Below are 19,389 nucleotides of genomic sequence, written 5' to 3'. Positions count from 1 at the left end.
TTTGTGATCCAATTTTGATTAGACTTGGAGTATATGCTTATGTGATCAAGATCTTGGACTACTTCATCAGTGAGAAAGATACATGCATATTTATGGGGTGATCTTACACATGAATGGCTTGGCTTATTACCACTCTGCAGGCCACATTTCTGATCTAAATTGCAGTGTGGGTTTATATCGTTAACATCTTGGGGAATAATGAAGTGATCTTGCATCTGATTGACTGAGATTCTTGCCACTCTTGAAGCTGTAGTTTTGATCCATTCAGTTTATCATCATTAAGATTGTGGATGATTTTAATTATGAGCAAGTGACTGTGCATATTACATATGCCTTTAGGGGGCTCCATGTGGTCTAAAGCACTCACCGTTCCAGATCACTGCCATCTCATCTGCATGGGTTCGAGTCCAAGGCTCGGCTAGCCTGGGTACGTGGGAAAGCCTTTCAGTAGCTTCTCCTGGGTCGGTGGTTCTTCCCTGGGTTTTTCAGGGTTCTTCCTCCACCATGTATAGCCTATCTTGTGCTGAAAAATGGCGTTAAACCCTAGAACAACAACAACAACAACTTATGCCTTTATCATTAGAAAATATTTGTGTCAGGATGTAGTAAAATAGGAAAAATCAGCATGATATAAAGTTTGGGAAATAGTTTACATAAGATGTGTTTTTACAACAGCCAGCATAGTGAAGCTATCTAAGCTATGTGAGCTGTATCAGGTCCACATGGGGCTCTTGTTTCTTGAGGGTATTTTGATGAAATTGCATCAGACTGCTAAAAAAGTAATTCAGGTTCAATGGTTCCTCTCTGTAATATTTTGCAAGAGAGCCATGAAAATATGTTGATATAGCAATTCACATTATGCTGGGGTACATTGCAAAGTGTACCTTGATATAGGCAGGGGCCCCGAGTGGCCGAGTGGTCTAAAACACTCTCCATTACAGATCACTGCCATCTCACCTCTGTCTGCGTGGGTTCGAGTCTCTGATTCAGTTAATGTGGGTATGTGAGAAACCAGTAGCTTCTCGTGGGTCTGTGGTTCTTTCCAGGGTTTTCCCGGGTTCTTCCTCCACCATTAATACTGGCCGCCATGTATAGCCTATTGTGTGCTGAAAAATGGTGTTAATCCCTACAACAACAACAACCTTGATATGGGCAAATTCACCTTATGATGGGGTACATTGCAAATTGTACCTAGTTATAGGCAAATTCACCTTATGATGGGGTACATTGCAAATTATACCTTGTTATAGGCAAATTCACCTTATGATGGGGTACATTGAAAATTATACCTTGTTATAGGCAAATTCACATTATGATGGGGTACATTGCAAATTATACCTTGTTATAGGCAAATTCACCTTATGATGGGGTACATTGAAAAGTGTACCTCAATATAAGCAAATTCACTTCATGCTGCGGTACATTTCAAAGTGTACCTTGATATAGGCAAATTCACTTTATGCTGGGGTATGTTGCAAAGTGTCCCTTGATATAGGCAAATTCACTTTATGCTGAGGTACATTACACTGAGGTACCCCACTACATTGCTGTTTGGGAGAGATATAAAAATGTACCATGTTATAGGCAGTGTTGACGTATACTAGGATGCTATACATGCAAAAATTTACGTATAGAATGGAAAATAAAAATGTTTACCAGTTTCACAGAATTTATTATCATACCTGTGCTATATCAAGGACTATGATATATCATATATACTCACTTATAAGTCAAATCTAACTGAAAGTTCAACATATACCCTTTTTTGCTGTCACATAATGTTCCATCACATCAGGGTCTAATGTGCTGCATTTTCAGTTTGATAGGAATATTCAGTACATGTCATTATGTCTGGGTCTTTGTGTTTTGCAGTTGGACTTGACTTCTAATCAGGTATATATGGCAGTAAGAAATATTATAGTAAGGGATCAGTGTGTATTCAAGGCCAGGAGGCTTTGGACTGTATGATTTCTTATATATAAATATTTGAGGTATACAGAGTATTTATTCTTCATTATCTCCAGTTTTGGGCTCAGGGATGTAAAATAGACCTGATGCTTTATCCTGAATGTGATAAAAGGTCAGAGGTCACTAATGGAAGCAGGAGGTTGGAGTGGTATGGTGATTAGCATGCTTGACTCGTGACTGAAAGGGCACAGGTTTGAATCCTACCATTGGATTGGCTTGTGTCCATTACCTTTGTGTGTCTATGGGCAAGACATTATACTCCAGTTGTCTCTGCATTGAAAGGCGTAAAACACCAAACCAAACTATTTTTCATATGAAGTGAAAAGCAGGAAATGCTTCATAGTTTTACAAATATAACACAATTACTGTTGTTGTATTCTTCAAATAATTATGAAACAATTTTTTTTTACATCACCTGTATAGTCAGTTACACTTTCTAATGCATTTGAACATAATTATAATAATTAGGTACTATTACAGTATTTGTATTTGACTTGTGTTTTTGCAAAAGCATTATGGTAATATCTTATGACTTGTATTGTTGTTGAAGTGGATTATAATAATATTTTCTGAAGATGTATATTGGCAAAAAATTATGTTACATATGTAGTTTACATGTAACTAAAATAAGTATACAGCAAAACATATTTATAATGAACTTATTGGAATGCTCTAAAGTTACTTATCTATATTCATAATATATATATATATATATATATATATATATATATATATATATAATTTTTTATGTAATGAGTATACTTAAAGCTTGAATGGGTATATGAATTTACTTAAATGGATACATGAATTCACTTAAATGGGTACACTTAAATGGGTATATGAATTCACTTAAATGGATACACTTAAATGGGTACATGATTCATTTAATTGGGTACATGAATTCACTTAAATGGTTACATGAATTCACTGAATTGGGTACACTTAAATGGGGTATATGAATTCACTTAAATGGATAAAAAGTAATAAATTCTACCCCTTTGGACAGAAGTATTTTGACAAGTAACTGTATAATGATGTACCACCGATGAAAATCATGGACTTTCTGAAGGAATGTGGTTTACATAAAAAGTTTTGACCACACGTTTTCAGGATTTTTGTGACCTTTATCTTTTATTTTATATACATTTTGTAGAATTGTAGATTTTATATTTAATTTTCTTGTACTTTACATCTGTTTGAAAGGATTTATCTTCCAAAATGTTATGTGCAATTCATTATTACAGTTTGTAAACTTTGTCCTAAGATGCCATAAAACAATCGTAAACACATCCATTCAAATAATAAATCATTGTCTCATTGTTTGTACTAAATGAGTTGACTCATTTAATGCAAATTATTATAGTCGTATGTTGTAAAGACATTTATTTCAGCGTATGATAGTTCTGTTTTTTTAACATATTCTTGCACAGCATAATATTAATATCTCTTAAACATATTTATTGTAAGGTATGATTACTGTGTTTCATCTATCCAGGCTATCTTTGAATGCAACACCAAGTTTCATGTCTTCAGCTCTCAGTGAGGTGGAGGAGTTTGTCAATTCTTTGCCAGGATCAGTGTCTCCTTATGACATATTTTCAAAGGTAAGTAGTTTTCAACCCCTAGTTTCAAACTTCAAAAGTTCTGGTGATTTTCAAAACTGTTCACTTCCATTTAGGCATTATGGGATTGAAGACTAATTTCAAGTATAACTTATACCTGCATAACTGAAGAGTTTGACAAGGGATGCACTCCATTGAGTTCAATGAAGTATCCTTTGTACAAAAATGTGTTATCACATTGATACAAAGAAATTTACTTATTCACATTACAATCAAGACATATGAGAATGACTTAGTAAATCATCACAACAAAGTAAAGGAGTCAGATGTGTGGAACTATTTTGTAACACTTTTAATATAAACTGTCCACTGAGCTCATTGGTATAGGGATAATACACACATAATTGTATAGGGACTCACCTGAGAGCAGAAGAACTGTTTTTTTAAAAATGAATCTGTGATGCATGTCTTTTTACTTTGTGTTAGGACTCTACCTTGTGGTCTGTTTTGGATTGGAAAGGCAAACTTTTTTTATGGATGTCTGTGTCATGGTTTATAGTTTAAATTTTTGTTTATTTAATCTTCATTATTTTGGCAGTTCAGATGTTAGCAGGGTATTGTTTTTGATGCAGAGGAAACAGAGGAGTCGAGAGAAGTCACAAACCTTGGTTGGTTTACTATATACCCATCTGAGGCTTGTGGTTAGATTACCTGTAGATTCTCAGATTAGAAACATTATAAATAGATCATTGTTTACATAATTTGTCTTGTATTCTGTAGATTTTGTTCAATTTTTGCAAGTCTCAATATTTGACATTATGAAATGAACTGTTTTTAATTGTACAAAATTAATCCTTGAACCAGTTACATAGCAACAGGCCAGTGGATATATTTCTAGTTTGCTCACTTTCATAAGGCTTGCTCATGCTTAATATTCCATATTTGATAAAACTGAAGATTTTTTTAAAATGTAGAAACCTTAGCTATTTACTAGTACCAATTCATGATAGATTAACAGGAAATTTCACCAAAATGTGGATTTTGATTCAATTTATTTATGTTAAATGCAATATCTTTTTTTGGAATGATGCAGTATGCCAGATTTCTATTAGTTTATTATCCTCTTGTCACTGAGACACTTAATAATGCACTGTAATACTGAATTCAAGCATCTGTATAATGTGAAGCCATCATTTGTCAGGGCTGCAAGTTTGCTGTTGCAATGAGCTGTTGACAAATAAAATAAAGCAATGGGAGTACGATCACTTTGAATAATAGGTAACATGGACCTAATTAGACACCTTTGTCATTACAGTGATTTTTTAATGTTTGCTCGATTAAGAAAAGTACTTGAGGTAGACGAATTATTTCGTATATATGTTTGTATTATTATGTAAATGACATGGTTACATTTTCAGGTACTTACACAAATTTTTCAATTTGGTAATAAAATTTTGTTTAACCTTTCTTTGTTTACCTTGTTAGCAAATTAGCAAAAACCACTTTTCAAGTAAATGAAATTTGGTATGGATGTTTGTCTGTCTGTGTAATTGACCTTATGAGACTATAGCAATTTGTCAGATTTGTTTACATTTGTGAATTTATGCAATCCCAAACTGTTTTGGGTGTTCTGTAAATGGAAATCTGGTTCTACTTGTCTTTTTCTCCTTATTTCTAGCTAACAGGTTTTGAACCAAAAGAAGTCTGCACACAGATAGAGTTTCCATTCTCTGTCAACTACATGAGTAAAGCTGTGCAGATAGTTTCTTACACCCATCCTGATTTCCCCATGTGAGTATTTCTGTAATGCTAGTTTTCAAAAACTGTAAATTGTTCAGTAATACAGTATGTATGGACCACATTACAGCATAATCCATAGTAATAAAGTTCTTGTGGTTCTGTAGTTCATTCTGGGGTTTTCCCGGGTTTATCCTCCACCATTAATACTGGCCGCCATGTATAGCCTATCATGTCCTGAAAAATAGCGTTAAATCCTACAACAACAACAACAACATAGTAGTAAAGTGTGTATAGACGACATTACAGCACTCTCCATGGTACAGTATTAAAGTATGTATGGACCACATTACAGTACTGTTCATGGTAAAGTATGTATAGACCACATTGCAGCACTGTCCATGGTACAGTAGTACAGTATGTATGGACCACATTACAGCACTGTTCATGGTACAGTATGGATGAACCACATTACAGTACTGTTCATGGTAAAGTATGTATAGACCACATTGCAGCACTGTCCGTAGTACAGTAGTACAGTATGTATGGACCACATTACAGCACTGTTCATGGTACAGTATGGATGGACCACATTAGAGCATAGTCCATAGTAGTAAAGTATTTATAGACCACATTACAGCACTGTCCATGGTACAGTAGTACAGTACATATGGATCACATTACAGCACTGTTCATGGTACAGTATGGATGGACCACATTACATCACTGTTCATGGTAAAGTATGTATAGACCACATCACAGCACTGTACATGGTACAGTAGTACAGTATGTATGGACCACATTACAGCACTGTTCATAGTACAGTATGGATGGACCACATAACAGTACTGTCCATGGTGTAGTACAGTATGTATGGACCACATTACAGCACTGTTCATGGTACAGTAGTACAGTATGTATGGACCACATTACAGCACTGTTCATGATAACAGTAGTACAGTATGTATGGACCACATACAGCACTGTTCATGGTACAGTATGGATGGACCACATTACAGCATAGTCCAAAGTAGTAAATTATGTATATACCACATTACAGCACTGTTCATGGTAAAGTATGTATAGACCACAATACAGCACTGTCCAAGGTACAGTAGTACAGTATGTATGGGCCACATTGCATCACTGTTCATGGTACAGTATGGATGAACCACATTACAGCACTGTCCATGGTACAGTAGTACAGTATGTATGAACCACATTACAGTACTGTCCATGGTACAGTAGTACAGTATGTATGGACCACATTACAGTACTGTCCTTGGTACAGTAGTACAGTATGCATGGACCACATTATAGTACTGTCCATGGTACAGTATGGATGGACCACATTACAGCACTGTTCATGGTAAAGTATGTATGGACCACATTACAGTACTGTCCATGGTACAATATTACAGTATGTATGGACCACATTACAGTACTGTCCATGGTACAATATTACAGTATGTATGGACCACATTACAGTACTGTCCATGGTACAGTAGTACAGTATGTATGGACCACTTTACAGTACTGTCCATGGTACAGTAGTACAGTATGTATGGACCACATTACAGTACTGTCCATGGTACAGTAGTACAGTATGTATGGACCACTTTACAGCACTATCCATGGTACAGTAGTACAGTATGTATGGCTTGGCCAATGTTGGTACATGAGAAAGCTGGCCAGCAGCTTCCCATGGGTCATTGGCTCTTCTCAGGGTTTTTCCTCCAACAGTTATATTGGCCGCCATATATTCCCTGTATTGTGCTGAAAAATGGCGTTAAGCTCCATTAAAACAACAACAACATAAATACTGTGCAAAATACAGCATTGCAGCAGAACAAATATATTACCATACCCATAAATTTCCATTATTTTATAATTTAAAGTCTAATCATTTTTTTCCCATTAATTGTTGTTTATTCATTGTTGAATTAAAATATAATATTAGAATTCAAGCAGTGTTTATGTTTTCCTCAGAGGCACGTTTAGGGAACATCAATTTTGTGACTACGACTTGTCGGTTTTGTTAACATTGACACATGTCAGGAAACAAAATAATAAGCTAATCATTGAGATTTGTAGATACCTTTTTATTTGAAAATAAAATTGGTTCATAGTTTTATTTTTCAGTTTAAATCACAGTATTTGATATTTCTTTTTTAATATAAAATTATCAATGTGTCCTTTTCAGGGTAATCAAAAACGGCTAAAGCTTTGATGTGGTGATCATAATTACATTGCTTGTCCATGTCAATTTATAGTTTATTAACTTTATTCAGAAAATAACCTTTGTTCTTTTTATTTTCATTTCTCATCTTATATAACCATATTTTATATTGTTACAATACATGGATTAGTGCTTAATTGACTCAGAGTGGTGTTGTTAAAGGTAATCTGCATTGGCTCAGGCTTGGGTCTGTTAAAGATAGTTATGTCGCATTGTTTTGGTAACCATCACTGTGTATGCAGAAGCACATGGTAACCATCATTGTCCATCACTGTGTATGCACAAGCACATGGAAACCATCACTATGTATACAGAAGCATATGGTAACCATCACTGTGTATGCAGAAGCACATGGTAACCATCACTATGTATACAGAAGCACATGGTAACCATCACTGTGTATGCAGAAGCACATGGTAACCATCACTATGTATGCAGAAGCACATGGTAACCATCACTGTGTATGCAGAAGCACATGGTAACCATCACTGTATGCAGAAGCACATGGTAACCATCACTATATATACAGAAGCACATGGTAACCATCATTGTCCATCACTGTGTATGCAGAAGCACATGGTAACCATCATTGTCCATCACTGTGTATACAGAAGCACATGGAAACCATCACTATGTATACAGAAGCATATGGTAACCATCACTGTGTATGCAGAAGCACATGGTAACCATCACTATGTATACAGAAGCACATGGTAACCATCACTATGTATACAGAAGCATATGGTAACCATCACTGTGTATGCAGAAGCACATGGTAACCATCACTGTATATGCAGAAGCACATGGTAACCATCACTGTATATGCAGAAGCACATGGTAACCATCACTGTATATGCAGAAGTACATGGTAACCATCACTGTATATGCAGAAGCACATGGTAACCATCACTGTATATGCAGAAGCACATGGTAACAGAAGTGCTGGGAGGAAGTTTAATGTAGGAGAGTATTCTCATATGGACTGAAGAAGAATCACAGATGGATGCATACTAATAAATTTTCATTTTATAAAGAATAATAATTGTTGTGTTCTAACTAGCATCTAAAACCACAAGTGAAATGTTTGTTTTGGTATGTGTAGCATAGAGGTATACCAGATAAAGAGTTCGAAGTAATGTTGGTAGTATAATCTATTTTCTGTGACATAGGGCTATTAATTTGACTTGTTTTTGTACAACTCCATTTCCTTTAGGGCTACATATAGGTAAAGAAGAGTCAAAATATTATCCAGAGATATTTAGAATAATATCAGCATGAAAAATTAATTAAAATTCACCTTGCTTAAAATAAATCAATCAACAGCAGTAATATTGAGTTTATTAATTTTATTTCCTGTATATTATTATTTTCACCTTGGAAGTGGGAGGTTGCGGGTTCAAACTGTGGCCAAGTCATACCAAAGACTAATAAAAATGGTACTGACAACTGCCTTGCTAGGTGCTCAGATGTTAGTGTTAGGACTGGTCGGCCTGGTGTCAGGATAATATGACTGGATGGGACATCATGTTGCATGTCAGTGGTATGACACCTCCATGCTATACATCACTATAAACTGCCACACTGCAGACATTAAAGTGATATGACTGAATTTTTTTTAAAGCTATGTTACAGATCCAACACACACACATATTATTTTCTGATTCCATGTTTAAGGCAGAAATATACTTTTGTCCACTTTACCTATATGGTAAAATAGTCATTTTTTTCCTATGCGTCATTTTACCTTAAAAAAGCAAATTATATTGTTCCAGTGATTATTATGTTTCAGACTGTGTGTCTTATCCCGGCTTTTATCATGGAAATATCTTCATCGGGAAATACGAGAAAAAGGTGGAGCTTATGGGGGAGGGGCTTCATGTACAACTGGCATTTTCAGCTTCTACTCCTACAGGTAATTAATTAGAAAATGTAGCATTCCCTCACTGTAAGGCCCTTCACTATAACACCATTCCTGTTATAAGGTGGGCAATTATCCTGGTTTCTATATCATTATGTAAGAAAATTATATGTCTAAAGCACATAATTATAAAGTGGTTTCACTGTAAGGTGGTCTACTCTTGTTCCCATTGAAATTAATCAATAGGATAATGAGGGAGTACTGTACAGTGTTAATATTACACCTGTGTGATTTTCTAGAATCAAGCACACCATGTTGCACTTTGCGTGCAGGAAAACTCTTCCCGAAGTGATGGCAGGAACATGGATGCCCTTTGTTGAAAACCCCCACATTACATTATCTGCTAAACCAAGTGCAATTTTTTCTACCTCACCACCATGGACCCTGGGTGGCTTAGTGGTCTTAGGTGCTTGCCTTTACCAATCACTGCCATCTCCCTCTGTCCACATGGGTTTGAATCTTGGACCAGTGTGGGTATGTGAGACAGTTTGCTAGTAGCCTCCCATGGGTCAGGTTTTTTTGAGTTCTGCCTCCACTGGCCGCCATGTATGGCCCATGGGTCAGTTTTTTGAGTTCTGCCTCCACTGGCCACCATGTATGGCCTATCTGAGAAATGGTGCTAAACCCAAAACAACAGCAACAACATTCTCTACACGAAACGAGGGGTCTGGTAGAAAGCTTCATTGATCACTTTCTCCTATAAAAGATGCTTCCTCCCGGCTTTGAACAGTGTGAAACTACAAAGACATTTCTTTCATCTCAGAACATGTCCAAAAAAAATTCTGTGATAATTCATGCCAAAATTCAATTTTGATCTTAAGGGGGGGATTTCGTTACACGTCATTTTAAATTTCAACAAATGCAGCAGGCACATTAAGCAACCGATGAAACTATGTTTACATGAAACACAATGTTTAATCATCAGCATGATGATGTATTACATAACTTGTTTTCATCAGTCAATTAAATCAATTTCTAGAATTTTGGGATAGCCTTCTTATGGTTACATGGAGATCTCATGGAGCCATGTGAGAGTCTAGCTGGATGACACTCCGATAATGAACTGGTAGATCAGGGTTTTATATTGTTTGAATGAAGATAGTAGATCCATAGCTACTATTGTATGATGTGATGGCAGGTTTGGGTCTTTACTCTCTAAAGCAGTGTGTGAATTATACAGAAGTAAATACAGTAATACCATATGTACTTGATTATAAGTTGAGCCTGACTGCACACATGAATCCTGATCTGCCGTAACCTAATGTGTCAGCAGATCTGGAGAGTTTGTAACAGTTGCTGTCTAAACAATGACCCATTTCATAGTTTGTCACTATAAGCATTATTGTTGTCTTGCTTAACCAGACTTTTTCAAGAAAATCTTAAGTTTTCCTTTTAAAGCCAGAATGAGGCTTTACCAAAATGTGGAAAAGTAATTTGATTGGAAGAGGTGAAATATCATTATGGTCATGTGATGATATCATCTTTCACATAAACATTGACCATGTTATTGTTGATTGAAAACACTACTCCTGCATCGAGCATATGTTTACAAAATGATGTTTTATTATATAATTTTTAACATAAAATTTATTTACAAAATAATGTTTGACTATTTAATTATAAGCATATAATTTATTTGGCTTGTAATAATTGTAGGAAGTATGTATACAAAAAAATTCATATTGAAAGAGAAACTTTAAAGTTTTAATTCTTTAGTGTTTTAGTAAAGCACATGGGTAACAGAGATCTGAGAAGGATTTTACCAGACCCTTATATAACAGAGATCTCACAGTGCCTAGCAAGACATCTAGTTGAATGAGACTAGGGATCATGAAGTATTGCATTCTTCATTGAGTGGTTTACCATGGACAAATTGCATGTCATTAAAAATTATCACAAAGTACATTGTGATCAGACATTGATAGATGCTGGTGTAGTCCAATTTATATTTTATATAAATCTTTGTTAATGATTATTGAAATAAAAATGGAATGGCTATGGGATATGACATTTGAAGGAAAAAAATGCATAATTAGCTTCAGGGTAAAAATGATTTTACTGTCAGTTATTTTGTTGGTGGGATTTAAATATCACATTGTCTGTGGCAGTGTATCCATTCTCTTTTAACAAATGCAGTTTCTGTTACTAATAATAGGAACAAACTGTATGTTTATGCTAAAATCAGTATGGTACTAATTATATGGAAAAATGGAAACCAGTCTAGAAAAAGGTGAACATAAAATTGAATATATACTGGTTTTGTGGTCTATAATTGGTCAGTATTTTAAAGTACAATTTAAGTATGAAATAATCTCTTGAGAGTTTATCTTATCAGAAACCGAAAAGAAAATAGACTTTATTGCAAGACTTGGTATTTACTAATTTTATCCTTCTGTTTTCAAGGGACCCAAATTCCCTACAGACCTTGCAAACATTTGACAGATCAGTGGAGTGGGCAGCTGCAGGAAAGTTTACAGAGGATGATGTGGAGGAAGCTAAACTCTCTGTGTTTCAACAAGTTTGTATTTAGCACAATTACAGGAAAGAAAACTCTGTTCCCCCCCCCATCATAAAGCTTTACTTTATATTTAGAGTAATAAATGTAACACCATACTTTTTAAATCTTCCTCAAGATTGAAAAATGCAGCCTTCAGATGGATCAGAATATTTTTGATGCAGGATGTGGAGTCAAGTATATGATGGAGGGACAGATTTTGTTTTTCTTCAAATTCCAGTAAAACCATTTAGAAACAAGTTTCAGTTGAGTCTTGTTTTTCAGACTTTCATTGATCTAGCTATTGTCTTGATACAGTGTTTGGGACAAAACAATGAGTTGTTTTAAAAAGATGTCCAAGACAAGATTACTGTATTATTCCATCATCAACATGACCTCATTGTAGCATAGCACTATGAGCTGTGGTAGACTTCTGTTTCTTATTGAATAATAAAAAGAAATTTTTTGTACATTATTAATAAACAAAATAACATTCATGTGGGGAAAAAATGATGAAGTCAATAAAAAGTATAAGATATCTTGGGAAATTTAAATTGCAGATTGTTTGTTGGAAAAAAAATATAATCTTAATAATTCTGTTATCTTGGTGTCAGATAGTACTGTTAACTACAAGAAAGATTGGACATAAAATGACTTGGTTCCAATTTCTGTCTCTTGTCAATTATAGAAAGTAAAAATATTTATACATAGCAGTCATGTAAAAGAAATGATAAAGTCAGTGAAAATTAGTCAAAACGTTAGGAAATCATTAGCAGTCGCTTACCAGCAGTATATTAGTCAAACAGACTCGGTTACAGACATTCAATGACATCGAAGTAATTGTGTCTTGAACGAATTTACTGATCAAAATACAGTTTTCTTTATGTATTTAATTAGAGCAGTCTTCAGTCTGTGCAAGTTTGATGAATATTTAAATATTCCTGTAGCTGTTACAGTGTATCCCCCATGGGTGTAAAATTAAGGGTAAAAAAAACCAAAACTTGGTGTCAGAACTGGGGTCAAATAAAAAATGTGGGAGTCAAAAATGTACTCTTAAATTTTCAACTGACCAGTACTTTTCAGCTTGAAATAGGATATTGCAACTTGCACAACATACTCTCTCTCTCTCTCTGTCTTTAAAAATACAAATAAACCAACATGCACAATTAAACAAATGCATTGTCCATTCAAACAATAATTTTATTAGTTTATTTTTCTTTTAGTTTAAAGTCATACTTTTAACAGTCTCCTATCCTTTTGTAGCAATATTATAGACCAGTACATTACATATAAGCCAATACAAAAAGTCAATTAAATCTTTTTAACCAGAGGCATTTAATTTACTGCCTGTTATAAAATGCGTACCATCATCTGTTTCATTGTACTTTGTCCTAGAACACATTTATCCACAAATCAAAAAGGCTAATGATTAATCTTCTTTCTAATAAGTTACACATTAGGGGTCCCTGCCATCTCACCTCTGTCTGCGTGGGTTCGAGTCAATGTGGGTATGTGAGAAAGTTTGCCAGTAGTATCTCGTGGGTTGGTGGTTCTTCCTGTGGTTTTCCCAGTTTCTTCCTCCACCATTAATACTGGCCGCCATGTATAGCCTATCATATGCTGAAAAATGGCGTTAAACCCCACCACAACAACAAGTTACACTTGAACTTTAAGATCTTTCTTTTATTGCAGCAAGTTAAAAACCAACAAAATCTGCAATGAGCCCCAGACATTGTAATCCAAATAATGCATTTGTCTCAGCAAGTTAACTGATTTCTTTGTTGTGAAAGAATGTCTTTGGTGATAATGTGTTCTCCAGATATCCTGTGGCGAACAAGGGCAGATTTTTTAAAATTCTTAAACCCTGTCATGAAAGGATTATTCACTTTTACAGTCTCGACAATTGCGCAATCAGAAGTCACACTGTTAATCCTAATGGATGTGCCATATTCCAGTCAAGGGAATAATTTTCTCCTATTTTCATTAAAGTTAGATCAACAGTTACTCTTTTGTGTTCTGCATCTTTCACTTTCTTTGCTAATGATTTTTAGTGCATGACGTTTTAATCTGGAGATCACTTTCTAGTTTAACAAGCACTGACATAAAAAAATCTGGATGACATCTTGCTGAGCTTGATGGAAATTGTGTGAGAGCTCGTGAGATATGGGGAAGCTATTCCGTTATAACATTGTCTATGCTAGTCTGGTTCCCTGTTTTGTATGCTCCCTGCATTACACTCCGCTATACAAATAGCGGAGTGCAACGCAGGGAGCACGTGAAGCAGGGAATCAGACTATGCCTATGCCGAAGTATACACGATGCCATCCCTCATCCAAAGCATTGGATATTAAATAAATCCTGATCGATTTATACGAATCCTTTGTGCCAGAAAAACGCACAGCAACAAAACATATGCATCAAATTTCTCCAGTGTGCATCCTTGACAAATGTGTGTAAAGGGAAACACTATTATTTCATGGACAATTAGTGACATAATTTTTTCCATACTTTTTTGTGTAGTGACCATTCTTGGCAGTAGATATTCATCACTCCGGTGTAAGGGACACTATTGTTGTATAATATCTTGAAAAATATACTTGCTTATCATGCAGATCGCTTTATTTGCAATTTTCCTGCATCCAAAATTGTTCTTATTAATACATGGGATTAATGAAGATGATAACTGCATCTTATTCAAAATTCTTTTTTTTTTTATGACTCTTTGAAGGACTTTGTGAAATAAAACCAAATTTGGCATTGAGGCTTTACATTAAAAAGTTCTAGGTCAAGTTTGATTATCACAATTTTTTTCAGCAAACTTTTATGGAGTTGTGGCCCATGTTTGACTGAGAATTCTGCCATTCCCATTGTTTTTCTTATACAGTAACTTGTAAAGGACTTCATGCACTGCAGGTCCAATTTGATATCAGGCTACACGCTATGACTCTTTGATTTTCACTTTTTTCTGGTAAACTTTTATTGAGTCCCTTGTTTGACTTGCAGCTTTGCCAATTTCATTCCACTCAATATCAGTTGTAGAACTGGATTAAAATATGTATTAGTAATATGCAGTATTTAGTATGAGGTTTGACATTTTTTAAAAACAGGCCAGGCTTTATCTAGTCTTTTTTTTTCTGGCAAATTTATTTTGGAGTTCTTGATCTGTTTGACTTTGAACCTGCCCTTTAATTTTTGCTTTAGAATGTTTGAATGACTTAATGGATCTAGATCATATTTTTATCATTTTCTTGAACCTTGCACCATATTAGCAAATGCTCTAGATCATGTGGATACATTCATATTGGACTGGTAGACTTTTCCATTGCAGACTGTGTTAATGTAATCTCAAAAATGCTGAACTCAGACAAATTAAATTTTGCATTCCCAACAGTGTCCCCATGTAGATGACCTGATAAAATTTTGATGCTATTTGGAAACCATTTGGATTTTTCCTGATTTGTTAACTTATTTTCTGGACTTTTTAAAAATTAGTTTTTGATGAATGAAACCCTGTTAAATGACTTTTGGACTCTTTTATAAAACCTGTTTGCATAATTTATAGGAATCATGAAAGCTTGTTAGCACAGTTATCATGAACCATGAAATCTAGGAAAATCAGCCTTTAATCCTTGTTTATGGAGATGATCTCACTTCAGTGACCTTTGTAAATTTAATCAGATATTCCATCATTCTGGACATTTTGTGTGGAACATTGCCTACACATTTTGCAAACACAGATCTAACTTTGCATTTTAAAATTTACTGTTGGACTGGAGTTATTGTACTTTTTTTCCATTATTCTAGACTGACAAGCCAGTGGCCCCAGGTAATGTGGGAATGTCCCAGTTTGTATCATCATTGACTGATCCAATTAGGCAGGCTTTCAGAGATACAGTATTTGCAGTCACACGGGATGATCTTGTGAATGTTACAAACAGGTAACACATTACTGTGTTCTCACTAACAGGTAACACATTACTGTATTCTCACTAACAGGTGACACAGTACTGCATCCTCACTAACAGGTTACACATTACTGTGTTCTCACCAACAGGTAACACATTACTGTGTTCTCACTAACATATAATACATTACTGTGTTCTCACTAACATATAGCACATTACTGTGTTCTCACTAACATATAACACATTACTGTGTTCTCACTAACATAGAACACATTACTGTGTTCTCACTAACAGTTAACACATTACTGTGTTCTCACTAACAGGTAACATATTACCATGTTCTCACTAACAGGTAACACATTACTGTGTTCTCACTAACAGGTAACACATTATCGTTTTCTCACTAACAGGTAACACATTACTGTGTTCTCACTAACAGTTAACACATTACTGTATTCTCACTAACAGGTAACACATTATTGTATTCTCACCAACAGGTGACACAGTACTGCATCCTCACTAACAGGTAACACATTATTATGTTCTAACAGACAGGTAAAACATTACTGTGTTCTCACTAACAGGTAACACATTACCATGTTCTCACTAACAGGTAACACATTACCATGTTCTCACTAACAGGTAACACATTAGCATGTTCTCACTAAAAGCTAACACATTACTGTTTTCTCACTAACAGGTAACACATTACTCTGTTATCACAAACAGGTAACACATTACTGTATTCTCACAAACAGGTAACACATTACTGTGTTCTCACAAACAGGTAACACATTACTGTGTTCTCACAAACATATTCTTAGTAACCCAGGCTAATGCACAGCTATTTCTACTTCAGATATGTTACCCACTTGTAATACATGAGGACTGCGAACACTACCTCGGAAAACCAGCCCTCCCAGGTTTCTTTTTAGCAATATAAATGTTAAAAGGCATATGCCCACAATGCCATGAGTCAGACAAGAGTGATTTCTCGCTGTACTCTGTCAGAGGTGAAGAGTTCACACCTTATATGTCAGACTTTGTCTTATGATATACTCAGGTCTATAGCACTTAAGTTTATGTCAGGGCTTGACCTGGTATATCAATTTGATCAAGCAATTTTCTTGTGTGATATACTGTAATGTTATTCATAAAATTATTATACACATTTATGTTTCTTATTAGTATCATCTTCACAGAAAATTCAAACAACACTTGACTGGTTTCACAACATTTGACCTATGTGGGCAGAAAAGCTTGGGAGAGCTGGATTTGTGAGGTAGTGGACACATTCCTACAGTATTATGGTTGGATAAGAATTACCACAAAAACATTTTAGTGCAAAAATTGGTATCTCTGAACTCACCTGGACAGATTCACATTACCATGGCCCATATATCTTGTATTTTTATTTTTCAGGTATCTTGTCTCGGGACAGAGACCACAAGCTTCCTCCTTCCTTGGACCAGCAAATGAACAATTTTCCAAAGATCCTAAATGGAAAATTATCAAAGAGTGAACAAAGGACAAGCTAGATCTATTCTTTCAGATTCAAGATAAGAATTTTCTACGTACGTGAATGTACTGATGAAAAGTAGTTGCTTAGTCTTGTGTTAATGAGTTTGTATGAAGTTTAACACATATATATGTATTGCACACCAGTATCCTAAAGAAAAATTTATTGGGCCTGAAAATGATGTTGATTTGTGGTTTGAGACCAATTGTCTTCAGCTTTTGACTGGTACTTGCCCATCAGACAATTAATATATCTTAGTTTGTTCCTATATATTGAACAAAATGTACTTTTAAATATTTACCTTCTGAGAAGAGTCATAAAAGTTCACTGGTGCAAGGAGAAGCCATTTGCATGAATAGTGAGAGATTGTAACGCATTACGAGAAATCAGATTTAGCAAGTAATACGTGTAACACAAGTCGAAACTTGATCTTTGTCAAGCTGAAGTTACTATTTCATCAACCAAAAGAACCTTGCTTGTACTTAAGGGATTTATTAAATTTTCCATGTCAGCCATAGTTGTTGGACCAATGTTTGGCATGTGTGGTTCTGGGTGGTATAAGGTCTTACTGTTCTATGATCAGTGAATCAGAAAGGAAAATTTCAGACCCCGATTTGCCTATTAAGCATAGGTCCAGCACTCCAGTAATGTTTTATTCTGGTCCATATGGAAATTTCAGTAGCATTGTTAATGAAAAAAAAAAGTAATGTAACAACAGAAAATAATTCTGTAAGCTTTGCTTGTCTGGGTAAGTTTTTATTGTTTGTAAGAAAAATCAACCCTTTATGTGACATTATGCATTTTAAATACAACAGAATCTGTCTTGGTGTTAATTAATGAAAACTGTATAATTTGTAGCTTGTGAAATTTCTGCAAGGTGACCAGAGTAATATAAAGATACCATGGAACAAAACAATGTCCCATGTAAGATCATACATCTTTTATATGAAAAAAATCCTGATAAACACAACATAAGATTTTTGACTTGGTCACTCTGTCAGTTTACATAGGAATTCCTGTCAGTTAAGTAATGTTCTGTGGTACACAGGTTATGTTATACACATTGTTATATGATACATTTTGTTGTGCAGTACATATTGTCATGTGGTACATGTTATGTGGTGCACAGGTTATGTGGTACACATTGTTATATGATACACATTCTTGTGCGGTACATATTGTCATCTGGTACATGTTATGTGGTGCACAGGTACACATTGTATCAGAATTGTTTTATTTGTGTAATGAAATAAATAAATACCAGTGTATATTACTCAAATTCCGTATATTGCTGTGCTTAAAAGATTTATGCCTAATGCAAAAGACAGTTGTTAAACAAACAAAAAAATTATGTGTATATCATAAATGAGTTGGATTTCCACTTTTTGCTTTCTGTACTTAATTGTTGATGTGCTGTGTACATGTGATTTTATTCTGCAAGATTTCATACATATCATTTGCCTAGATTTACATTTATTGTATAAAGTGAAAATCAGAAAGGTATATTTATTGAGTTGTTCTTTCTACTCTAACAAGAGTATCCTTTACCTGGACGAACATACATTGGCTTTTATTAGTGGTCAGTCACTTAATCTCGGTTGAAACACTTTTTGTGTTCTTTTCATTTGAAATACATCACTCATGATATGACTGTTAAAAATTAAATTGTTGTGGCAAGGAAAACATGAGGCTTCATGCTTGTTGACAGTTTCCAATGAATGGGACCATTATAGAGGAATAAATATTGAATTTTGAGAAATGTTTTAAAACACAACATTTCTTCTCATCACAATACTTAAAAAAATTTGTATTTAATTATTCTTACAACAAAAATTCACACAATGTTACTGATTAAAATTACAATGCTAAAAAGTTAACAATGAGACTTGATGTGGACGAACAAATAATTATCAAAATATACATGAGGATGGTTTTGAAGGCAAAATAAGGTTAATTTAGATTAATTTATTCAAAGCTACATAAGTATAGGCCATGGGTAAAAACTTATTTTTTTATGTGAAAATGCTACAATGTACCAAATTGTTTA

General features: G+C 34.7%; 1 protein-coding gene across 1 annotated transcript in view; it reads left to right on the top strand.

The window, feature by feature from the left end:
• LOC149790141 (presequence protease, mitochondrial-like) overlaps positions 1–18,841 on the top strand; it is a 72,907-nt gene extending 54,066 nt beyond the window's left edge. Inside the window, exons 21-26 of the mRNA XM_089972120.1 lie at positions 3,464–3,572; positions 5,209–5,321; positions 9,296–9,418; positions 11,828–11,942; positions 15,723–15,856; positions 17,246–18,841. Coding sequence (XP_089828246.1) covers positions 3,464–3,572; positions 5,209–5,321; positions 9,296–9,418; positions 11,828–11,942; positions 15,723–15,856; positions 17,246–17,345 — 694 coding nt within the window. The 3' untranslated portion in view covers positions 17,346–18,841. The remainder of the gene's footprint in view (positions 1–3,463; positions 3,573–5,208; positions 5,322–9,295; positions 9,419–11,827; positions 11,943–15,722; positions 15,857–17,245) is intronic.
• Positions 18,842–19,389: the final 548 nt, after the last annotated feature.

The sequence above is a fragment of the Sinohyriopsis cumingii genome, chromosome 10, assembly GCF_028554795.1.
Source record: "Sinohyriopsis cumingii isolate HCF-2022 chromosome 10, ASM2855479v2, whole genome shotgun sequence".
Classification (NCBI taxonomy): domain Eukaryota; kingdom Metazoa; phylum Mollusca; class Bivalvia; order Unionida; family Unionidae; genus Sinohyriopsis; species Sinohyriopsis cumingii.
Note: the sequence above shows the minus strand (reverse complement) of the source record. Positions and strands in the feature narration are given on the sequence as shown.